The sequence below is a fragment of the Hippopotamus amphibius genome, chromosome 15 (assembly GCF_030028045.1).
Source record: "Hippopotamus amphibius kiboko isolate mHipAmp2 chromosome 15, mHipAmp2.hap2, whole genome shotgun sequence".
Classification (NCBI taxonomy): domain Eukaryota; kingdom Metazoa; phylum Chordata; class Mammalia; order Artiodactyla; family Hippopotamidae; genus Hippopotamus; species Hippopotamus amphibius.
In genome coordinates, this window is record NC_080200.1 from 14,219,528 (window position 1) to 14,245,790 (window position 26,263).

Consider the following 26,263-nt stretch of genomic DNA (forward strand, 5'->3'; position numbering starts at 1 on the left):
CATGAGATGTATTTTAAATACCTTGACAAGTCTTCTTCCTGAAAATAGAGTTACATGCAGCTTCTCTATCCCCACTCATCCCCTCCCCCACATAGATGTGTCAGGCACCATTTCTGTGGCACAATTTCAAGAAAACTGCTCTAAGCTGCAATTGCTTCCCCTACTCCAGATTCCTTAACCCAGTCTCTCTTCTTGTTTTTTATTGTATTCTTTTATTTTATTTTTAATATATCTTTATTGGCGTATAACTGCTTTACAATGTTGTGTTAGTTTCTGTTGTACAACAAATTGAATCAGCTACATGTATACATATATCCCCATATCCCCTCCCTCTTGAGCCTCCCTCCCTTGCTCCCTATCCCACCCCTCTAGGTCTTCACAAAGCACCAAGCTTATCTTCCTGTGCTATGCATCAGCTTCCCACTAGCTATCTATTTTGCATTTGGTAGTGTATATATGTCGATGCTACTTTCTCACTATCTCCCAGCCTCCCTGCCCCAACCCATCCTCAGGTCTGTTCTCTATGTCTCATTGCATTCTTTTAGACAAATAGCTATATTTTTTAAAAGAAGTTTGCTATTTGCCATTTAATTTTTGTATGTATGTATAATGTATTTGTTGGGTTGTAGGAGAGTTTATAAACTGAAAGTGGTCAAACCTATCAGTTGGTTGTAGGACAAATCTATCAATTTGTCCTCCCTCCCTTTGCTTTTCAAACATAGAAAATTCTTGTGCATCTTTAGTAAAATAAACCGCCATTGATATGAATTGCCATCTTATTTCACATGTTTTTCCTTACCACTACCTTTTGCCATTTATGAGTAGATCTATTTTTTTTAATTTTATTTATTTATTTATTATTTTTGGGGGGGTACACCAAGTTCAATCATCTGTTTTTATACACATATCCCCGTATTCCCTCCCTTCCTTGACTCCCCCCGCCTCGAGTCCCCCCCACCCTCCCCACCCCAGTCCTCTAAGGCATCTTCCATCCTCAAGTTGGACTCCCTTTGTTATACAACAACTTCCCACTATCTATTTTACAGTTGGTAGTATATACATGTCTGTGCTACTCTCTCACTTCGTCTCAGCTTCCCCTTCACCCCCTGCCCCCTCCCAAACCTTGAGTTCTCCAGTCCATTCTCTGTATCTGCGTCCTTGTTCTTGTCACTGAGTTCATCAGTACCATTTATAGATTCCGTATATGTGAGTTAGCATACCATATTTGTCTTTCTCTTTCTGACTTACTTCACTCTGTATGACAGACTGTAGTTCTATCCACCTCATTACATATAGCTCCATCTCATCCCTTTTTATAGCTGAGTAATATTCCATTGTATATATATGTCACATCTTCTGTATCCATTCATTTGTTGATGGGCATTTAGGTTGCTTCCATGTCCTGGCTATTGTAAAGAGTGCTGCAATAAACATTATGGTACAAGTTTCTTTTGGGATTATGGTTTTCTTTGGGTATATGCCCAGGAGTGGGATTACTGGATCATATGGTAGTTCTATTTGTAGTTTTTTAAGGAACCTCCAAATTGTTTTCCATAGTGGCTGTACCAACTTACATTCCCAGAGTAGATCTATTTTTAAAATGGCCGTCATTTGGTGCCATCTTGCAGAACCCATGCTTTTGAATTCAACTAAATGTTGCTTATATCTTTTTCATAAGCATGTTTGAATCCATTTATATATATATATGTTGAAATTATACTTTTACATACTGCTTACTACAATGTATTAAAAAATTATATTTCCTATCCTTTTTTTTAGGTTTTTGCCCATTTCATTTAACTTTTGTTAATGTGACTATTATTATTTTGTATATTTTTTCTTTCAAAAGTTCATCTTACTATTTAATTTTGTTTAAAGTTGTTTTGAACCCACTATATTTAATCTGGCTTTACTTCCTCTGCTATTCTTTTTATTTTATAAATTCCACTTTTTAAAAACTTATTTTATATAAATGCATACCTTTATGAAACCACAACAGTAAACAAAGCAGGTGAGGTCCCTGCCCTTTTGGTTCTCACATTTCTTCATGGAGAAAGAATATTACAATAAACTAAATATATGTATGACAAAATGTCCTCAGGTATAAATCAAATGAAGGAATGGGTAGGTTTTGTGACATGTAGAGGATTTTATAGGGTATATTGTAAGGAGGCCTTCTCACATGAGACAAGAATCAGAAAGAGAAGTAGAACTTACATGAGAAGAGTCTGAAAAAGAATGGACATATGACTGTGTAATTGACTCATTTTGCTGTACACCTGAAACTAACACAATATTGTAAATCAACTATATTCCAATGCAAAATTTAATCTTTTAATAAATAAAAGGAGTAAAGTTTAAAAAAAGAGAACTAGAGTGTGACCAATGGGTTTTTCAAAAGAAGAGAACAAAACCCAAATCCCAAAAAGAAAAAAGAAAATGACACATAAGTGAGAAAAGGGCCAGCATCAGCCTTTGGACCATATAAAACAGTGTGGTCAAATACACGGGAATAAATATGGAATAATTCAATCAGAACCCTTGTACGGATACTGTGATGAGGCAGGTGGAGGAATAAAAGTGCAGTCCGGATGTGGTCCCTGGAGTCTGAGGTCATGTCAGCACCCACGCTGCTGCCTGTTCTCTCTGCAGCCTGGCTTCTCTGTTGAGTTCCTCATTCATATTGCTTTTCCCTCCACAGAAGCTAGCCTTCTGTAAAACTATTCTTGAGTTTACTGCAGTGTATAAGAAACTTTTTTGATGTGTTCCAGCAGTCTACATACCTTTTACATGTGATCCTCATGTGTGCACAGGCAAGCAAGAACTAGACACATATGCACGTGTGCACACACACATACACACATCTGAACAAAGAGAACCAAAAAACCCTTACTGTGTACTATGCACTCTGTTATTTTCTTTTGTATTTTATTTATGTTCTCTTTTATTCTTACAAACCACATAGTCTGACCCCCAATAGCTCAGCATGTTTTCCATACCTACGTTAATGTTTCCCTGCTTCTTTTTGTTCTCTCATCCACAGCAATTTCTGTGAAGACATTCTTTAATTCCTTTAGGCAATATATATATATTTAGCTACTGTTCCCAACTAAACTAAGTCTGGGGTTTGAGGAGTATGTATGATATTGACACATGCCTCAGGACACTCACAGTCTAACAGAGAATAAAAGATATGGAATTAAATAAAAATTATACAATGACAACCTTCTATCTAAATTATTACAAGAAAAAGTGTTCTTTTTCTGGGGGAATGTTAAAAAAAAAGATTCATGAAGGAGATGATCTAGGCAGTCTGAAAAAGAAGATGGAGTTTTGAAGATAGGGATGCGTGAAAAAATTCCAGATAGACACACGGTTGACCCTGGAAGCAGGTGTACATAGGTTCTGAGGTCTGAGCCTGTGGCATCAAGTGAAGCTGTGTCTCAAGTTCAATGCTTATGACATTGATGTGGGTGAGGGCAGCACGAGGGTGAAATTGGTCGTTCAGTCAGGGAGATCAAGGCTAGTGTTTGAAGCTATGGAATTGTGGGTTCATGCTCTAGTGGGGAGTCACTGGGAGATGGTTAAGTCAGGGAGCGGGACAATCTGCTTTATAATATAGAAAGATTTCTCTGGGTCAGTGTGAACATTGGCTACAGGGGTGCCAGCCTTGGATAGAAGGAAATGATGACAAGAAACTGAAATAAGTTTGTGGAATTGGGGACCTTGATGTAGGAAAGCAACGGAGATATTTGAGAGGAAGTAAGAAGAAAGCCAGTCAAATCTCATTGTCAGAGGTAACCTTTCATTTACTAACAGGAAGGAACCATGCTAAGCTTTTCACATATATTGACTAAATCTGTCCACCACTCTCAGAGGATAGATTCCTACTGTTTGGGTGAGGATATTAACATTTAGAATGTTTCTGGTGGCTCTCCAAGATCAAACAGCAAGTATGTGCAGAACAAAAATTCAAAACCAGGGTTTCAAATGACAAAAGTTTTGCATTTGATATCACTTAGAAACGTATTTTACCAACTAACTTTTTTAAATCCTCCACTTTCACTGTACTTTGTGTATATTCCTTTGTGAATTTTTTTTAATTTTATTTATTCCTCTTGCCCATTTTTCTAGTAGGATGTTCAGTTGGACAGCTATCATAATAATGTCAATATATCATTCCTTTCCTTTTTGATAAAATAGTTTTTGCTCCTTTACCCTTCTGGGCATCATGGGAATATATCCGGGGTTGAAAGTTTGCCAGGACCAAGGAAATTTTTATCCTTATCACAAAAAAAGATACACCCATTAAGTCTCTTCTTTATATGTGGTTTCTTTTGCTTTACAGCACCTGTCATTATCTGATAATTTTTATATTTTTATTGCTTATATTCTTTCTTCATCATTGAACTATAGGGACTATTATATCTCAGCACTGTATACTGCTTGTCCAGATGATGGTCAGTCCTCAATTTAGATACCCCAACTATGTGACATAAGTTCTCATTAAAAGTTTACAATAAATGATTACATGAGGAAAAGCCTGCATACGGGATAGGAATTCCCATTCAGAGAGAACACAGAGGACCCCTTGAAGGGAAATTTCCATACAAAAATTATGGATATTAATTTTAAATGCAAAATATAAATTGTAGAATTATAACAATGTTTGCAATGCCAATTTCTGAGAAAACTAGTCTTGTTATTTTTGTTTCCTGGTAGTCACATCCACCACATGGAACCAGGGAATGATACACAAATTTCAGAATTCCTTCTTCTGGGATTATCAAAAGAACAAGAACTGCAGCCCCTCATATTTGGGCTTTTCCTTTCCATGTACCTGACCACCTTGTTTGGAAACCTACTTATCATCCTGGTTGTCAGCCTTGAAGCCCACCTCCACACACCCATGTACTACTTCCTCTCCAACCTGTCCTTTGTAGACATCTGTTTCACCTCCACCACCATCCCAAAGATGCTGCAGAACATAAGGACACAGAGGAAAGTAATAACCTATGAAGGATGCATCGCCCAGATGTATTTTTTCATACTCTTCGCAGTATTGGACATGTTCCTTTTGACCGTGATGGCCTATGACCGATTTGTGGCCATCTGCCACCCCCTGCACTACACAGTCATCATGAAATCCTGGCTCTGTGGACTGCTGGTTCTGGTGTCCTGGGTGATGAGTGCCCTGAATTCCTTGTTACAAAGCTCAATGGTATTGAGACTGTCCTTCTGTACAGAATTGGAAATCCCCCACTTTTTCTGTGAAATTAATCAGGTGGTCCAACTTGCCTGTTCTGACACGTTTCTTAATGACATAGTGATGTATTTTGCAGCTGGGATGCTGGGTGGTGTTTCCCTCATTGGGATTCTTTACTCATATTCCAAGATAGTTTCCTCTATAAGAGGCATCTCATCAGCTCAAGGGAAGTATAAAGCTTTTTCCACCTGTGCATCTCACCTCTCAGTTGTATCCTTATTTTATTGTACAATGCTAGGAGTGTACCTTAGCTCTGCTGCTACCCACAGCTCACACTCAAGTGCAATCGCTTCAGTGATGTACACTGTGGTCACACCCACGCTGAACCCCTTCATCTACAGTCTGAGGAACAAAGACATAAAGAGGACTCTGAAAAGATTCATTGGGATGGCAGCTGTAAAAGGACCAACTGTTCTGGGGCTGAAGAAGTAGCTGAAGAAGTACCCGTGATTGCAGGGCTCAAATAAATGGAGCCAGAAATTGCTATTCTTTGGTCAGATTTGGGAAGGAGAACTCGTCCTTCTATTTATTTCCTGGAATTTCCATTTATCTGAATTCAATTCCTCTGCACAATTTAAGTAACTCACTTTCTTGAGCCCTATTGTGAACAAAGTCTTTGAAATGTTGATAGAGATTGCATTGACTCTGTAGAATGCTTTGGGTAGTATGAACATTTTAATAATATTAAGTCTTCCAAATCTTATACCTTTTCATTTATTTCTCTTCTTCAATTTCTCTCATCAATATCTTTCAGATTTTAGTGTATGTGTCTTTCAGCTCCTTGGTAAAATTTATTGCTAGGTGTTTTATACTTTCGGATGTTATTGTAAGTGAGATTGTTTTCTTATTTTTTTTATTTCTGATAGATTATTGCTACTGTATAGAAATGCAACTTATTTTCATATGTTGATTTTATACTGGGAAACTTTATTTGATTTATAGTTCTAATCCTTTTTTAATTGAGTCTTTAGGATTTTCTGTATATGAGATCATGTCATCTACTAATACAGCTAATGTTACTATTTCTTTCTGAATTGGATGCCTTTTACTCATTTTCCTGCCTAATTTTCTCTGGAGAAATCTTCCAGTACTATCTTGTATAGAACTGGCAAGAGAGGGCATTCTTGGCTGTCTGCTTAGGGGGAAGGCTTTGAACTTTTCATCTTTGAGTTTGATGTTACGAGTGGGGTTGTCATATAAAACCTTTATTATGAAAGAATGTCGAGGTATATTTTTCTAAAACCATTTTGTTGAAAGCTTTTTAATCATAAAAGGATGCTTAATTTTGTCAAATGATTTTTCTCAATATGTGGAGATTATCATATAATTTTTTTAATTTATTTATTATTTTTTGGGGGGTACACCAAGTTCAATCATCTGTTTTTATACACATATCCCCGTATTCCCTCCCTCTCTCGACTCCCCACCCCCACCCTCCCTCGAGGCCCCCCTATCCTCCCCCTCCCAGTCCTCTAAGGCATCTTCCATCCTCGAGTTGAACACCCTTTGTTATATAACAACTTCCCACTGGCTATCTATTTTACAGTTGGTAGTATATATATGTCTGTGCTACTCTCTCGCCTCGTCTCAGCTTCCCCTTCACCCCCCGCCCCCTCCTAAACCTCGAGTTCCTTTTTGTTCTTCATTCTGTTAATGTGGTGTATTACTTTTATTGATTTGTATATGTTGAAACATCCCTGAATCTCAGGGGAAAATCTCACTTGCCTTCAATGTATAATATTTATATTGTGCTCTTGGATTGTTTCCTGGCATTTTTTTTTTTTGAGCACTTTGCGTCTATGTTTACAAGGGATATTGTCCTATAATTTTATTTCCTTGCAATATTTTTACTTGGCTTAAGTGTCAGAGTAATGTTGACTTTGTCAAGTGAGTTTGAAAGTTTTACCTCCTCATCAAATTTTTAGAAGATTTTGAGAAGGGTTGGTATAATTCAACAGGGGAGCCATCTGGTACAGGATTTTTCATTCACAGGCGATTTTTAATACTGATTCCTTACTTGTTATCGGTGTATTCAAATATTCTATTTCTTCATGATTCATTCTTGGTAATTTGTATGTTTCTAGGTATTTATTCATTGCTTCTAGTTACCTAACTTGCTCGTGGAAGTCTCTTATGATTCTTTGTGCTTCTGTGGTATCAGTTGTTATGTCTTCTCTTTCACTTAAACTCTTTTTAGTCATTACTCTTTAATCCTTAGTCTAACTAAAAGTTTGTCAATTTTATCTTCTCAAAAACAACCTGTTAGTTTCATTGATTTTTTTAATCATCTTTATAGTTTCTATTTTGTCTTTTTTTTAAGCTCTTTATTGGCATATAATTGCTTTACACTCTTGTACAAGCTTTTGAGGTACACCAAAGTGAATCAGCTGTATTTATACATATATCCCCATATACCCACCTCTTGCGACTCCATCCCGCTCTCCCTGTCCTGGCCCTCTAAGGCATCACCCATCATCGAGTTGAACTCCCTTTGTTTTACAGCAACTTCCCACTAGCTATCTATTTTACAGTTGTAGTGTACATCTGTCTATGCTACTCTCTCACTTTGTCCTAGCTTCCCCTTCGACCCCACCCTCCCAACCCTGTGTCCTCCATTCCATTCTCTGCATCTGCATCCTTATTCTTGCCCTGTCACTGGGTTCATCACTACCATTTTTTTTTTTTTTTTTTTAGATTCCGTATATGTGAGTTAGCATACAATATTTGTTTTTCTCTTTCTGGCTTACTTCACTCTGTATGACAGACTCTAGGTCTCGCCACCTCATTACATATAGCTCCATTTCATTCCTTTTCATGGCTGAGTAATACACCATTGTATATATATATGCCACATCTTCTTTATCCATTCATCTGTTGATGGGCATTTAGATTGCTTCCATGTCCTGGCTATTGTAAATAATGCTGCAATGAACATTATGGTACATGTTTCTTTGTTGGATTATGGTTTTCTCTGGGTATATATGCCCAGTAGTGGGATTACTTGATCATATGGTAGTTCTATTTTTAGTTTTTTAAGGAACCTCCAAACTGATTTCCATAGTGGCTGTACCAACTTACATTCCCAACAACAGTGCAGGAGGGTTCCCTTTTCTCTACAGCCTCTCCAACATTTATTGTTTCTAGATTTTTTGATGATGGCCGTTCTGACCAGTCTGAGGTGATACCTCATTGTTGCTTTGACTTGCATTTCTCTAATGATTAGTGATGTTGAGCATCTTTTCATGTGTTTGTTGGCCATCTGTACATCTTCTTTGGAGAATATCTATTTAGGTCTCCCTCCCTTTGGGGATTGGGTTATTTGCTTTTTTGGTATTAAGCTGCATGAGCTGCTTGTATATTTTGGAGACTAATCCTTTGTCCATTGCTTTGTTGGGAATTATTTTCTCCCATTCTGAGGGCTGTCTTCTTGTCTTGGTTATGGTTTCTTTTGCTGTGCAAAAGCTTTTAAGCTGCATTAGGTCCCATTTGTTTATTTTTGATTTTATTTTCATTATTCTAGGAGCTGGGTCAAAAAGGATCTTGCTTTGATGTATGTCCTGGACTGTTCTGCCTATGTTTTCCTCTAGGAGTTTTATAGTGTCTGGCCTTACATTTAGCTCTTTAATCCATTTTGAGTTTATTTTTTTGTATGGTGTTAGGCAGTGTTCTAATTTCATTCTTTTACATGTAGCTGTCCAATTTTCCCAGCACCACTTATTGAAGAGACTGTTTTTTTTCCATTGTATATTCTTGCCTCCTTTGTCAAAGATAAGGTGCCGGACTTCCTAGGTGGCACAGTGGTAAAGAATCTGCCTGCCAATGCAGGGGACATGGGTTCGAACCCTGCCCTAGGAAGATTCCACATGCCATGGAGCAACTAAGCCCATATGCCACAACTACTGAACCTGTGCTCTAGAGCCCGTGAGCCACAACTATTGAGCCCATGTGCCACAACTATTGAAGCCCACGTGCCTAAAGCCTGTGCTCCACAAGAGAAGACACTACAATGAGGAGCCTGCGCACCACAATGAAGAGTAGCCCCCACTCACAGCAACTAGAGAAAGCCCGTGTGCAGCAACGAAGACCCAACACAGCCAATAAATAAATTAAATAAATAAATAAATAAATTTAAAAACAAAAAGATAAGGTGCCCATATGTGCTTGGGTTTACCTCTGAGTTCTCTATTCTGTTCCATTGATCGTCCTTTCTATTTTTGTGCCAGTACCATACTGTCTGGATCACTGTGGCCTTGTGGTATAGTTTGAAGTCAGGAAGCCTAATTCCACCAACTCCATCTTTCCTTCTCAAGATTGCTTTGGCTATGTCTTTATGCTCTAATACTTATTTCCTTCATTCTGTTATCTTTAGGTTTAGTTTTCTCTTTTTATAGTTCCTTGATGTGGAAAGTTAGGCTGTTTACTTGAGATCTTTCTTTTACCTTAATTTAGTCATTTATAGCTATAAACTTCCCTCTTAAACTGATTTTGCTGTGTTTCAAAGTTTTGGTATATTGTATTTTCATTTTGGCTTGTTACAAGTTATTTCCCATTTGAATTCTTTGCTGACTCACTGGTTATTAAGTAGTTTTTAAAACTTTCCACTTACTCTTGAATTTTTAGCTTTTTCTCCAGTTAGAACCATTGCAGTTGGAAAAACTGCTTGATATATTTTCAGTCCTCTTAATTGTGTTAAGACTTGTTTTTTGACCCAACATATAACCCTTTTGGACAGTGATTTGTGTGCACTTGTGAAGAAATTATTCTGCTGCCTTTGGATAGAATGTTTTGGACACACTTGTTAGGTTCATTTCATCTAAAGTTTATTAGTTCAAGTTAATTATTTCCCTCATTAATTTTGTATCTACATGATCTATCCAATGTTGAAGGTGGGGTACTGAATCCTCCACTATTATTGCATTATCTCTGTTTCTGCCTTCAGATCTGTTAATAACTGTTTAAATGCTCTAACGTCTGTATGTGTATTTACAATTTTATACACTTTTGATTAATTGCCTCCTTTGCAATACAGAATATCCTTCTTTGTCTCTTGTTAAAGCTTCTCACTTTTACTGTATTTTGTCTGATGTAATTACAGTTACCCCTGATTTCTTTTAGTTTCTATTTTCATGGAATGTCTTTCTCCATCCATTCACTGTCAGTGTATATATTTCTCTAAAGCTGAAATGAATCTCTTTTAGGCAATATTGTTAAATCTTTTAAAAAATACATTCAGTAACTCTGTGTATTATTGTATAATTTAAACCATTTTTATGTAGTGTAATTATCAATAGGTAAGTACCTTCTGTTACCACTCTGTGAATTGTTTCCTTACTGTTTTATAGTTCCTTTGTTACTTTCTTGGCCTCTTTCTGTCTTCCTTGGTGAAGTGGTGATATTGTTGGCACTAGTATGTTTTTATTGCTTTTTCTATACTTTGGTGAATGTACTATGTTTTTGCTTTTGGATTGCTCTAAGGCTTTCAAAATACATATAGTACTTATGGAAGCCCATTTTAGGCTGAGAATTTCAAATACATAAATGGCTCTACACATTTATTTGTCCCCTACATTTTAGGGAATGTGATTCAATTCAAAATTTTTATGTTATTGTTCTATTAACAAAATATTGTAACTATTCTTATTCTTAACACTTTTGTTTTTTAACCACGACACTAGAATTCAACATATGATTTACATACTACAATTACAATGTCAATTTTTTTTAATTTCACTATATATTTATCTTCACCAGTGATATTTAACTATCATATGTTTCATGTTACTAATTTGGGTCCTTTCATTGTAGCTTGAAGAACGTTCTTAGCATTTGGAGGAAGGCAGGTCTAGTGGTGATGAATTCCCTCAGCTTTTGTTTTTTGGGAAAATTTTTTCTTCATTTCTGAAGTACAACTTTGCTGGCTAAAGTAATCTCAATTGACATATTTTTTATTGAGCATTTTGACTATATCATGCCACACTCTCCTGGCCAGCAAGGATTCTGCTGAGAAATCTGCTGATAGAATTATTGGGATTCCCTTTTATTTCATGAGATTTTTTTTCTCTTACTTCTTTCAAAATTATCTTTCCCTTTTATTTTTGAGAGTTGACTAAATAAATGTCTCAGTGAAGATCTCTTTGGGTTGAATCCGTTTGGGTATTTTGAAATGCATGTACTTGCATATCTGTAACTTTCCACATTGTTAGAACTTCCAGCCATTATTTATTTTATTTCACTGTATTCTTTAATTTTTATGGAGCCGGTCGAGGTGCTGGGCTTTCCAGCCTTTTGGAGCAGCGTGCACCGCCCCAGCGAACACTGCACCCAGACGCAGCGGCACAGGTTCACCTGGAGGGCCACTTCCCCAAAGCTGGCTCATCCAGTACAGAGCAAGGCCAGGGCTCATCTGTGAAAAGTGGGCCACGATCTGCAGCTGCTGGTAGCTGTGGAAGTACTTGGCAGCCACTAGCTACCCATAGTCCTGGAGGGAAGAGGATGAGGCAACACCGGCAGAGGAGGAGGCCAAGCGAGGGTAGCCCCTGTCTGGTGCAACCAGCCTCACCACCACTGCCCTCCTGCCCTTGGCGGCTGGAACGTACAGGTACCAGCAGAGGGCGCATGCCTGTTACATGCAGCCATCCAGCACAGAAGGTAAGAAGAGTTACAAGAAACTGTGATTCACCAAGAAACAGCAGCTTTGCACATATTCCCAAGTAGATATAGAAACACGGTGAAATAGCTGAAAGAGTAGAAAAATTCTTCCTGAAACTATGTGCAGCCAGCGTGAGAGAGACAAGTGTTTAGGTCCCTGCATAGAACAAAGGTAGGATGGTGGCCTCTCAAGGACTCTGCTCCCTGCATGGGGCCCTGGGAGCAGATCTTCAAGACCACATCTCGCTGTCTCCCAGGATCAGGTAATGTTGGACTCCCTTCTTACCCCAGGAGATTCTCTGGAGTCCCAGGGAGCTTAGTAAATGCAGAACTTGGACGCAGTCATAATAGCTGCTGTGAATTGAGCATCTGCTCCATGCCAGGTAATTTCCTATGAGCTCTGCATTATTACCAACGTTTCACACCAACTGCTTAGGAGGAATTTCCCCAGTTTATAGATAAGGAAACAAAGGCCCAAAAATTTATTTCCTGTCAAGTGGGAGATACTCAAGAGGCTCCTGTAAACCTGTACATGAAGCTGAATGACTGTATCTAATATCTGACCACCTTACATCAGACATATGGTGGGAAGGAAGATTATTAATAGAAAGGGACTAAAGATACCCATACCTGATTCTAACGCTTGGATCACAGTCTAGATAGAGAAAGAGTGGTCCACACAATAGGACCCACAATACCAACAACATCTGGGAGTTTGTTACAAGTGCAGAATCTCTAGGCCACCCTAGTTCTACCAAACTTGAATCTGTATTTAAACAAGATACCCTAGTGATTCATATATACACTGATGTTGGGAGAAGTGCTTGTTTAGAATAGTTTTTTCTCCATCTCACAACTATTGACACTCGTGCTGGGTAACTCCTTGTGGTGGGGGCTGTGCTCTGCCTTGTAGTTTTCTGGTCTGCATCTCTGGCCTCAACTCACTACATGCCAGTAACAGTTCCCCAAATATAAAAGTCAAATATTTCTCCAGATATTCCCAAGTGTCCTCTGGAGGCAAAATCTTCTCCAGTTGAGAACCCCTAGCCTAAAGCATGAGAACTAAAATTATCTTGTGTTCTGTACAAAGCACATTCCTTACTCAGTTCGTATCTTTGGGCCAATCACTTAACCCTTCTGAACCACAATTCTGCAAATTTAGAAGGAGGTTCATAACTGTACATTCCTCATAGGCCGGACTTTCGCAAAAAATGAATGGGACCATACATTTAAGATTCTAAGCTTAGCCTGTGATGTATTAAAAGAGCCCAATGTATCTTTATTTAGCAACTGTGTTATAAATAAAGTACTAATTGCCAGCTCTTTGCTTGTGTTAAAAGCATGAAACTCCTGATTGATGTGTCAAAAGCATTATGAAGCTAAGGGTTGTTTTAACCATGGTTTTATTGCAGAGGAACACAGCTCACTCCCTCACTGAAGAATAAATACGAGTAATTTTCTGGAGCTTTCAGGAGCTGTTCCCACCACAAGTCAATGCTTTCAAGGCTCAAAGGACCTACTCAAGACAGGTTCCTCAGGCTTAGCTTTGGAGAAATATTTAACTCAGGGTTTTAAAAAGATTCAATGTTGCACCTCTGGAAGCCAGAAGTGTTCCTGGAGTAGTAACAAGAATTGGATACACCTGACTTCTAAATCTGGTCTCTTGGGAACAGCAAACCCGCACAGAAAATTTCCATTCTGTCCAGATAAATTCCCATGGGGGAGTATGCTCAAGGTTGGAGCAAGGATGGAAAATGTGTTAATGAGCAGATATAGTGAATATACAGAGCTGTAAATGTCTCCACTGCTGCAATATCTGAGCACATTCAACCTTGAGCTGGGGGGGAGGGGAGGGGTTTTTGCTTTTGGATTCCTAAGTCTTGCTTAGGTACCAATGCTTCACTCCATCCTTCTTTCTCATCTCAAGACACAGCTTCAGTCTCCACCATCAACCATCCTGGGAGGAACTGGATTTTCACATAGAGACCTTCCTGTCAGCCTACCAATCCAGGTGAGTATGAGACCCCAATAGACACTGCAGGAGAAAGTCAGGGGGAATGAAACCCAACAACATTTACCTGAGGTCACCCGAAAACCCAGACAGCTTGCTCAGAGCTGAAAGATCTCCATGTTTATTTGCTTGATTGACTTATTTATTTATTTTCCTGATTTACTTTGCTGTATACCTGACACTAACACAACACTGTTAATCAACTATACTCCAATAAAAAATTTTAAAAAGAAAGTTAAAAAAAGACTGATTTATAATCAATTTATTTAATATGTTAAAAGAGAATTATCTACCAGATTCAGCAATACAAGAATTATTACTGACAATTAAGTGATGGGAATGAAAATCTGATCTAGCTGGATGAGATTGAAGAAGAAATTGGAGGCAGAGTGGTGTCAGTAAAATCTGAACATTTCAAAAGAGATTTAGGGAGTAGGAAAATAAACTACTATGTGAGGAGGAATTTGCAATGAAATGAAGACACTATTCATTTTTTTTTTTAATTTTAAGATAGGGTATATTTGAGCATATCCTGTATTCATTAGGAAGAGCCAGGTCAATGGAGTAGCTACTGCTGGAAACTACAGTTGTTGAGACACACATTTCACAGAACCTTCTCTCACACTGAGTATTCACTGGAAAAAGTGCGTTTAATATGCAAACAGGCAGCTAGTAAAGTGTTTAACTTTGCAATTATTTCATTACCTAGGAAACTGAATATATATGGGGGTTTATTAGCCATTTACTTCCTTGCAAATTGTCTATGCATATTCTTCACTTTATATACTGGAGTCAGAGAGTTTTTATTCTTCCCAGGGTTTTGGGGGGGTTGTTTTTTTGTTTTGTTTTTTTGGTTTTTTGGTTTTTTTGCTTTGTTATTTCCCAACAAAAGGTCAGGAATTACACTCCAATATGTGGAAGAAGGGGAGAGTGAGCTGTATTTTAAATACCTTGCCAAGTCTTCTACATTGAAAATAGAGATACACGCAGCTTCACACTCCCCACTCTTCCCCTCCCCACACAGATGTGTCAGCACCATTTCTGTGACACTATTTCATCCAAAACTACTCAAAGCTGCAACCACTTCCCCTCTGCTGGATTCTCTATCCCCATTCTCTGTTTATTCCTTTCTTTTATTATTATTGCTTTCCTTCAAACAAAGAATTGCAATTTTAAAGCAAGTTTGCTTTTCACCAGTTAAACCTTGTATAATGTATTTGTTGGGTTGTGTGAGAGTTTATAAATTTGGGGGTGTTTAAATCTATCAGTCAGCCATATTTTATCCACTCTCCCATTGATTTTTTAAACATAGAAAGTTCTTCTGCACTCGTAGTAGTATTAGGGCACCTGTTATATGTATTACCATATTATTTCGTGTGTTTTTCCTTTCTGCCATCTTTTGCCTTTCGTGAGTAGGTCTGTTTTAAAAAACAGCAATTATTTGCTGCCATCTTGTGGAATACGTGCTTTTGCATACAACTAAAGATTGCTTATATGTTTTTCATAAGCAGATTTGAATCCATTTATGTTTGCATAGGTTGAAATTATAATCTTAGATACCACTTCCTGCACTATTTTTTAAAATTGTATTTTCTAGTCTCTTTTTTTAGGTTTTTACCCATTTCATTTATATTTAAAAACTGTTTTAATGTGACTATTGTTATTTTGTATTTTTTCTTCATCTTATTACCTTGCCTTATTTTGTTTAATAACATTGTTTTGAATCCAATATATTTAATCTGGTTTTTTCCCTTTCTGATCTTTTTATTTTGTAAATTCCATTTTCTAAAGTATTTGTTTCTGTGTAAATGCATACCACTATGAAACCATGAGAGTGAACAAAGTAGCTGAGGTCCATGCTTTGGATCTCACATTTTCATGGAGAAAGAAAAATGTAATAAAAAAATGCATGTATGACAAAAATATCCTCAGGTATAAATCAAATGAGAAAGGAGTAAGTTTTGTGACATGTGTAGGTTTTTATAGAGTATATGGTAGGGAGGACTTTGCATCTGGGACAAGAATCAGAAACAGAAGTGGAGTATGACTGATGGTTTTGGCAAAAAGAGATCAAAACTCAAAGCCCAAGATTAACAAAGATGTCACATAAGAAAAGAGAGAAGTGACATCTTCATCCACTACTAGACCACATGAAAACAAGTACGGTCAAATACACGGGAATAAATATGGGATAAAAATTCAATCAGACATCTGATGTGGATACGTAATGAGGCAACTGGAGGAATAAAAGTGCAGTATGTGTGTGGTCCCTTGAGTCTGAGGTCACTTCAGCACCCACACTGCTGCCTGTCCTCTCTGCAGCCTGGCATTTCTTTCTTTTTTTTTTTTTAAGCTCTTTATTGGAATATGATTGCTTTACACTCTTGTACCAGTTTTTGAGGTACACCAAAGTCAATCAGCTGTATTTATACACATATCCCCATATTCCCTCCCTCCCTCGACTCCCCCCCACCCTCCCCATCCCGGCCCTCTAAGGCATCACCATCATCGAGTTGATCTTCCTTTGTTATATAGCAACTTCCACTAGCCATCTATTTTACATTTGGTAGTGTATACATGTCTATGCTACTCTCTCACTTCATCCCAGCTTCCCCTTCGCCCCCCATGCCCCCCAACCTTGTGTCCTCAAGTCCATTCTCTGCATCTGTATCCTTATTCTTCTCTAGTCCCTGGGTTTCCCTTGAACTCTATTTATGTTGCTTCTCCCTCAGCAGGGACTAGCTTCTTTTAAAAGTATTCTTGCATTTACTGCAGGGGATAAGAAACTTTTTAGAATGTGTCCCAGAGTAAAACATGCCTTTTACATGTGACCTAGCATGTGTGTACAGGCAGAAAAGAAATACACATGTGCATGCGTGTACACATACACACTCACAGCTGAACAAAGAGAATCAAAAACTCCTTACCATGTACAATGCACTCTGATACTTTTCTGTGTTTAATTTATTCCGTTTTATTCTTAAAAACCATAATCTAATCCTCTAATAGGTCTGGATCTCAGAATATGGAAAAAATTCTTCCAGCATGTCTTCCATACCTATGTTAGCAGTTTCCTGCTTTTTGTTCTCTCATCATTGGCAACTTCTGTGAGAACACATTTTTTTTATCCCTTTATGCAATATATATTTATTCAGCTACTGTTCCCAACTCAACTATGTCTGGGGTGTTGAGGGGTATGTATGATATTGATATATGCCTCAAGGCACTCACAGTCTAACAGAATAAAATATGGAATTAAATAAAAATTACACAATGACAACCTTATGTCTAAATTATGGCAAGGGAAACTGTTCTTTTTCTTTTGGAATGTTTAAAAAAAGATTCATGTTGAGCATTTTTTTTATGTGTTTGTTAGCCATCTGTATGTCTTCTTTGGAAGCCAGGAAGAGAAAAACAAATACTGAATGCTAATGCAAATATATGGAATCTAAAAAAATGGTACTGATGAACCCAGTGGAGGGGAAAGGGAGGAGAAGCTGGGACAAAATGAGAGAGTAGCATTGACATATATACACTACCAAATGTAAAATAGATGGCTAGTGGGAAGCTGCTGCATAACACTGGGAGATCAACTCAATGACTGGTGATGACCTAGAGGGCCAGGACAGGGAGGGTGGGAGGGAGGCCTAAGAGGGAGGGAATATGGGGATATATGTATAAATACAGCTGATTCACTTTGTTGTACAGCAGAAACTGGCACAACAGTGTAAAGCGATTACACTCCAATAAAGATCAGAAAAAAAATGATTCATGAAGGAGATGATCTAGGCAGTCTGAAAAAGAAGATGGAGTTTTGGAGATAGAGATGGGTGAAAAAATTATAGACCAGTGGTTGACTCTCCAAGAAGAGGGAATCAGGTGTATGTAGGCTCTGAGTATTGAGTCTGTGGCATCAAGTGAAGCCGTGACTCAAGTTCTATATTTAATAAGATTGAGGTGGGTGAGGGCAGCATGAGGGTGAAGTTGGTGGTTTGGTCAGGGAGCGTCAAGCCTAGAATTTGAAGCTATGGAATTTGAGGTTCATTCTCTAGCGAGGAGTCACTGAGAAAGTGTTTAGTTGGGGAGTTAGACAATATGCCTTATAATATACAAAGATTTCTCTGGGTCACTGTGAACATAGGCTACAGGGGTACCAGCCTGGGGTAGATGGGAAAGATGACAAGAAACTTAAATAGACTCTAAAATTGGGGACCAAGAGTTGGGAAAGCAATGGGGATATTTGAGAGGAACAAAAGAAAAACCAGTCAAATCTCATTGCCAGAGGTAACCTTTCACTTACTACCAGGAAGGAACTATGCTAAGCTTTTTACATATATTGACTAAATCTGTCAACTACTTTAGAATGGGTACCGCTATCTCTAATACTTGCATAAGGATATTAACATTTAGAATGGTGCGCCTGGCTCTCTGTGTTCAAGCAGCAAATATGTGCAGATCCAAAATTCAAAATGGGTTTCAAATTACAAAAGCTTTGCATGTGATAACACTTTAAAAAGTCTTTTACCAAATCATTTTTTAAACTCCTCCAGTTTTGCTGTATTTGTGTATTGACTTTGCGAATTGTGGGTTTATTCCCTTCACTTATTTTCTACTGCAATGCTCAATCTATCACATATCTTGATAGCACAAATATATCACTCCTTTCTTTCTTGAAGAAAATGCTTTGTGTGCTTTGCTATTCTGGGCATCGTGGGGATAGAACAGAAGCTGGAATGTTGCCAAAACCAAGGAAGCTTTATCCTCATCACAAACTCTGGGGATCACCTGAGCTTATTAGACTTTTCTTCCCCCCACATATCCTGTTTGACCCTCTCAGATTTTTTAACTGACATTTTATTTTTCTTTATTTTTTCAGGCTTAAACATCTTATTTTTTATTTATTTTTAATTAAATTTTATTGGAATATAGTTGATTTGCAATGTTGTGTTAGTTTCCGGTATACAACAAAGTAAATCAGTTATATACATGCCCACTCTTTTTTAGATTCTTTTCCCATATAGGTCATTCCAGAGTATTGAATAGAGTTTCCTCTGCTATACAGGAGGTCCTTATTAGTTATCTATTTTATATGTAGTAGTGTATATATGTCAATCCCAATCTCCCAATTTATCCCCCCCTCCCACCATTTCCCCTTTGGTAACCATAGTTTGTTTTCTATATCTGTGACTCAATTTCTGTTCTGTAAATAGGTTCATTTGTACCACTTTTTAAATACTGGACACAAAATGGGCACATTAAAAAGGACAGGTCCATGGGAGACAACAACTGGAATTAGGTATTATTTCTACAATTTTACAGTAAAGATAATCTAACACTGACAGCGTGCCTTATGTCATTGTTTTCCTAATTATTGTGGCTGTGGGTAGCCTGATAGTAGCATCAGCCCAGGAGGGGTGTGTGTGTGTGTGTGTGTGTGTGTGTGTGTGTGTGTGTGTTGTGGAACATGAGCCATTCTCAAGGTAGAGAAGGGGTACCTGAGCCCATATTCTCCAATATGAGACCCTTGTAATACAGGTTCCAAAATATTAACTAACATATAAAAATAAGGAAGAGATTCATTTCTAATCACAGAATTTCTTGGTAACAAAGTTAATAAAGTACAGGTAACAACATATGAACTAGGGACTCCCTGTGACTTGAAGTTTCAGCTTCCACAGGGAGGATACCTTGTTCCTCCAAATTCTCTGACACCAGCTGGCATCACGCTCCCTCTTGCACATGCCTCTGGATACAATCGCTTAGCTGGAACCTTGATTTTTTTGAAATGACTGCCTTTTCAGGGCCTTTGCCCTGCTTGTTCCCTCTGACCTGCGCACACTTCCCCCAGATAACCTCATGTCTACCACCCTCTTTTCCAAGAGGTCTCCAATCAAATATTTTCCAGTCTAACCTAATGACCAAGTGAAAAACAGTACCCCCATTAACCGTCTTCTTATACTACCTGATTTCTTTTACTTCATAGCATTAGTCACCATCTGATAATTTGTATGATATTTTCCTTATATTCTTTCTCCATTGTTGAACTATAGTGACTATTGTCTCTCAGCACAATGTACTCTTTGCCTAGATGTTGGTCAGAGCTCAAGTTGTATTCCCAAAATGTATGACATAACTTCTTATTAAAAGTGTAGAATGCATGAGCATGTGGACAAAAGGCTGAATGCACAGTAAGAATTTCTATTCAGAGATGGCACAGCTGATTCTTTGAAGGGAAAATTTTCATACAAAAATTATGGATACTGATTTTTAATGCAAAATATAAATTGTAGAATTTCAACTTTGCTTGAAACACCAATTTTTAAGAAACTTAGTCATGCTATTTTTGTTTCCTGGTAGTCACCTCCACCACATGGAACCAGGGAATGATACACAAATTTCAGACTTTCTTCTTCTGGGATTATCAAAGGAACCAGAACTGCAGCCCCTCATATTTGGGCTTTTCCTCTGCATGTACCTGATCACTGCGTTTGGAAACTTACTATCATCCTGGCTGTCATCTCAGACCCCCACCTCCACACACCCATGTACATCTTCCTCTCCAACCTGTCCTTTGTAGACATCTGTTTCACCTCCACCACCATCCCAAAGATGCTGATGAATATACAGACGGAGAACAAAGTTATAACTTATGAAGGCTGCATCACCCAGATATACTTTTTCCTACTCTTTGCTGCACTGGAAAACTTTCTTCTAACTGTGATGGCCTATGACCGCTTTGTGGCCATCTGTCACCCCCTGCACTACACAGTCATCATGAACCCCCAGCTCTGTGGGCTGCTGGTGCTGCTGTCCTGGGTGATGAGTGCCCTGAATTCCTTGTTACACAGCTTAATGGTGCTGTGGCTGTCCTTCTGTACAGACTTGGAAATCCCCCACTTCTTCTGTGAAATTAATCAGGTGGTCCGACTTGCCTGTTCTGACACCTTTCTTAATGACATAGTGTTGTATTCTGCAACTGGGATGCTGGGTGGTGCTTCCCTCATTGGGATTCTTTTCTCATACTCTAAGATAGTTTCTTCCATGCAAGGAATCTCATCAGCTCAGGGGAAGTATAAAACATTTTCCACCTGTGCATCTCACCTCTCAGTTGTCTCCTTATTTTATTGTACAGGCTTAGGAGTGTACCTTAGCTCTGCTGCTGCCTACAGCTCACACTCAAGTGCAACAGCCTCAGTGATGTACACAGTGGTCACACCCATACTGAACCCTTTCATCTACAGTCTGAGGAACAAAGACATAAAGAGGGCTCTGAAAAGAATCATTGGGATGGCACTTATTCAAGGACCAATAACCCTGGGGCTGAAGAAGTACCCATGATTATAGGGCTCAAAGCCTCAGAAACAGAAATTGCTATTACTTTTTAATATTTATTTAATTGAAGTAGAGTGGATTTATAATGTGTTAATTTCTACTGTACAGCAAAGTGATTCAATCATACACATATACATTTTTTTTCATATTCTTCTCCATTATGATTTATCACAGGTTATTGACTATAGTTCCCTGTGATATACAGTATAGGACCCAGTGGTTTATCCATTCTATGTATAAGAGTTTGCATCTGCCAATCCCAAACACCTAACCCATTCCTCCCCCACACCCCCTCCCATGTGGCAACCGCAAATTTGTTCTCTATGTCTGTGAGTCTGTTTCTGTTTCATAGTTAAATTCATTTGTCATATTATTCTTATTTTATTTCATTTTATTTTAAATACATTTTTATTGGAGTATAATTGCTTTACAATGTTGTGCTAGTTTCTGCTGTACAACAAAGTGATTCAGCTATGTGTATACATGTATCCCCATATCGCCTCCCTCTTAAGCCTCCCTCCCACCCTCCCTAGCCCATCCCTCTAGGTCATCACAAAGAACTGAGCTAATCTCCCTATGCATGCATCAGCTTCCCACTAGCTCTCTATTTTACCTTTGGTAGTGTATATATGTCAAAGATACACTCTCACTACGTCCCAGTTTCAACTCCCCCACCAACCCTGCAGTGTCCTCTAGTCCATTCACTACATCTGCATCTTTATTCATGCTCTGCCACTCTGTTTATAAATACCATTTTTCTAGATTCCATATATATGTGTGTGTGTTTGTGTGTGTGTGTGTGTGTGTGTGTGTTAGCATACAGAATTTGTTTTTCTCTTTTTGACTTACTTCACTCTCTATGACAGTCTCTAGGTCCAGTCACCTCTCTACAAATAATTCAATTTCATTCCTTTTTATGGCTGAGTAATATTCCAATATATACATGTACCACATCTTCTTTATCCATTCATGTGTCAATGGACATTTAGGTCATTCCATATCCTCCTATTGTAAATAATGTTGCAATGCACATTTTGGTACATGGATCTTTTTGAATTATGGTTTTCTCAGGGTATATGCCCAGTAGTGAGATTGCTGGGTCATATACCAGTTCTATTTTTAGTTTTATAAGGAATATCCATACTGTTCTCCATAGTGACTGTACCAATTTACATTCCCACCAACAGTGCAGGAGAGTTCCTTTTCTCCACACCCTCTCCAGCACTTATTCTTCCTAGAACTTTTGATGATGGCCATTCTGACCAGTGTGAAATGATACCACATTGTGGCTTTGATTTACATTTTTCTAATAAACAATGATGTTGATCATCTTTTCATGTGTCTCTTGGCCATCTGTATGTCTTCTTTGGAGAAATGTCTACTTAGATCTTCAGCCCATTTTTGGATTGGATTACTCATTTTTTTAATATTGATCTGCTTGTATATTTTGGAGATTAATCCTTTGTCAGTTGCTTCATTTGCAAATATTTTCTCCCATTCTGAGGGTTGTCTTCTTGTCTTGTTTATGGTTTCCTTTGCTGTACAAAAGCTTTTAAGTTTCATTAGGTCCCATTTGGGCCTTTTTCTGTGCCACTACCATACTGTCTTGATTACTGTAGCTTTGTAGTATATTCTGATGTCAGCGAACCTGATTTATCCAGCTCCATATTTCTTTCTCAAGATTGCTTTGGCCATTCAGGGTCTTTTGTGTTTTCATAAAAATTGTATAATTTTTTGTTCTAGCTCTGTGAAAAATGCCATTGGTAATTTAATAGGGATTGCATTGAATCTGCAGATTGCTTTGGGTAGTATAGTTGTTTTCACAATGTTGAGTCTTCCAATCCAAGAACATGGTATGTCTCTCCATCTGTTTGTATTGTCTTTTATTTCTTTCATCAGTGTCTTATAGTTTTCTGCATACAGGTCTTATGCCTACTTAGGTAGATTTACCCCTAGCTATTTTATTCTTTTTGTTGCAGTGGTAAATAGGAGTGTTTCCTTAATTTATCTTTATGATTTTTTGTTGTTATTGTATAAGAATGCAAGAGATTTCTGTGCATTAATTTTATATCCTTCTACTTTACTAAATTCATTGATTAGCTCAAGGAGTTTTCTGGTGGCATCTTTAGGATTTTCTATGTATAGTATTATGTAATCTGCAGACAGTGAGAGTTTTACTTCTTCTTTTCCAGTTTGGATTCCTTTTATTTCTTTTTCTTCTCTATATTCCGTGGCTAAAACTTCCAATACTATGTTGAATAATAGTGGAAATTGTGGGCACCCTTGTCTTGTTCCCAATCTTGAGGAAATGCTTTCAATTTTTCACCATTGAGGATGATTTTGGCTGTGGGTTTGTCATATACAGCCCTTATTATGTTGAGGTTGTTTCCCTCTATGCCTACTTTCTGGAGATTTTTTATCATAATTGAGTGTTGAATTTTGTCAAAAACTTTTTCTGTATTTATTGAGATTGTCATATAGTTTTTATGCTTTAATTGTTAATATGGTGTATCACATTGATTGATTTCCATATATTGAAGAATCCTTGCATTCCTGGAATAAATCCCACTTGATCATGGTGTTATGATTCTTTTAATGTGTTGTTGGATTCTGTTTGCTAGTATTTTGTTGAGAATTTTTGCATCTATGTTCAACAGTGATATTGGCCTGTAATTTTCTTTTTTTGTGACATCTTTGTCGATTTTGGTATCAGGGTGATAGTGGCCTCATAGAATGAGTTAAGGAGTATTCCTCCCTCTGCTATATTTTGGAGGAGTTTGAGAAGGGTAGGTGTTAGCTCTTCTTGAAATGCTTGATAGAATTCACCTGTGAAGACATCTGCCCCTGGGCTTTTGTTGGTAGGAAGAGTTTTGATCAGTTTCAATTTCAGTGCTTTTGATTGGTCTGTTCATATTTTCTGTTTCCTCCTGGTTCAGTCTTGGAAGGCTGTACTTCTATAAGAATTTGTCCATTTCTTCTGGGCTGTCCATTTTATTGGCATATTGTTATTTATAATAGTCTTTAATGATTCTTTGTATTTCTGAAGTGTCAGTTGTTACTTTTCCTTTTTCATTTCTAATTCTGTTGATTTGAGTCTTCTCCCTATTTTTCCTGATGAACCTGGCTAATGGTTTATCAATTTTGCTTATCTTCTCAAAGAACCAGCTTTTAGTTTTATTGATCTTTACTATTGTTCCCTTCATTTCTTTTTCATTTATTTCTGATCTGATCTTTATGATTTCTTTCCTTCTGCTAGCTTTGGGGTTTATTTGTTCTTTCTCTAATTGCTTTAGGTGTAAGGTTAGGTTGTTTATTTGAAATTTTTGTTTCTTGAGGTAGGCTTGTATTGCTCTAAACTTCCCTCTTAGAACTGCTTTTGCTGCATTCTATAGGTTTTGGATTGTTGTATTTTCGTTGTCATTTGTCTCTAGGTTTTTTTTATTTCCTTTTTGATTTCTTCAGTGATCTCTTGGTCATTTAGTAGGATGTTGCTTAGCCTCAATGTGTTTGTATTTTTTACAGTTTTTTTTCCTTTAATTGATATCTAGTCTCATAGCATTGTTGTCAGAGAAGATGCTTGATACAATTTCAGTTTTCTTAAATTTACAGAGGCTTGATTTGTGACCCAAGATGTGATCTATCCTGGAGAATATGCCATGTGTACCTGAGAAGAAGGTGTATTCTGCTGTTTTTGGATGGAATGTCCTATATATATCGATTAAGTTCAGCTGATCTAATGTGTCACTTAAAGCTTGTGGGTTTTTTTATTATTTACTATTTGGATGATCTGTCCATTGGTGTAAGTGGGGTGTTAAAGTTGCCTACTATTATTGTGTTTCTGTTGATTTCCCCTTTTATGGCTGTTAGCATTTGCCTTATGTGTTGAGGTGCTCCTATGTTGGGTGCATAAATATTTACAGTTGTTATATCTTCTTCTTGGAGTGATACTTTGATCATTATTTAATGTCCTTCCTTGTCTCTTGTAATAGTCTTTATTTTAAAGTCTATTTTTTTCTGATATGAGTATTGCTACCCCAGCTTTCTTTTGACCTCCATTTGCATGGAATACCTTTTTCCATCCCCTCACTTTCAGTCTGTATGTGTCCCTAGGTCTGAAGTGGGTCTCTTGTAGACAGCATATATAAGGGTCTTGTTTTTGTATCCATTTAGCCACTCTGGGTCTTTTGGTTGGAGAATTTAATCCATTTGCATTTAAGGTAATTATTGACATGTATGTTCCTATTACCATTTTCTTAATTGTTTAGGGTTAGGTTTTGTAGTTTCTTTTCTTCTCTTGTGTTTCCCACTTAGAGAACTTCCTTTAGCATTTGTTGTAGAACTTGTTGGGTTGTGCCAAATTCTCTTAACTTTTGCTTGTCTGTAAAGCTTTTAATTTCTCCATTGAATCTGAATATGGTGACCTCCATATTTTACTCCTTTGACATCTTCCTGTGAACTCATGTCATATTTTAGATGCCACATATAAATTATATCACACAGTATTTGTCTTTCTCTTTAGGACTTACTTCACTGAGTATGATAATATCTAAGTCTCTTCATGATGCTGCACATGGCATTATTTTATTCTTTTTTATGGCTGAGTAGTGTTCCATTGTGTGTGTATGTATGTATGTATACAGACATACACAAACACACACACACACACACACACACACACACACAGGAGGGTGAGTCAAAAATTATCCACACTCGGGTTATATTAAAACTTCTGTTGGCCACACTGTCTTAGCATTTTCCATTCAAGGCTACTGTCTCCCCAGTCACTGCTGTGCAGATGTGAACGTGTTATATCAGTTCAGTTGTAACTGCAGTGTGAGCAAAAATGGATGCCCCACTTGTGATTTGCATGAAAGAAAAGCAACATGCAGTGATTTATTTTTTGTGGTCTGAGGGTGTACCTGGTGCAATTATTCATTGAAGACTTTGTGTGCAGTATGGAGAAAGTGTTTTATTGTGAAGAAGTGTGTATGAATGGATAGAGAAGT

General features: G+C 37.6%; 1 protein-coding gene and 1 pseudogene across 1 annotated transcript; both read left to right on the forward strand.

The window, feature by feature from the left end:
• Positions 1-4,735: 4,735 nt before the first annotated feature.
• LOC130836263 (olfactory receptor 7A17-like) lies at positions 4,736-11,980 on the forward strand. Its single transcript, XM_057708327.1, has 4 exons — positions 4,736-5,642; positions 8,838-8,860; positions 9,658-9,673; positions 11,523-11,980. Exons 1-4 carry the CDS (start codon positions 4,736-4,738, stop codon positions 11,978-11,980), a joined length of 1,404 nt encoding a protein of 467 aa, XP_057564310.1.
• An 8,279-nt stretch (positions 11,981-20,259) lies between these two features.
• Positions 20,260-21,263, forward strand: LOC130836620 (olfactory receptor 7A17-like; annotated as a pseudogene).
• Positions 21,264-26,263: the final 5,000 nt, after the last annotated feature.

Coding starts and splice junctions, on each gene's coding strand:
- LOC130836263 (XM_057708327.1), top strand. CDS start 4,736: ATGGAACCAGGGAATGATACACAAATTTCAGAATTCCTTCTTCTGGGA. Junction 5,643..8,837: donor CATAAAGAGGACTCTGAAAA/GATTCATTGGGA, acceptor GGACTGTTCTGC/CTATGTTTTCCTCTAGGAGT.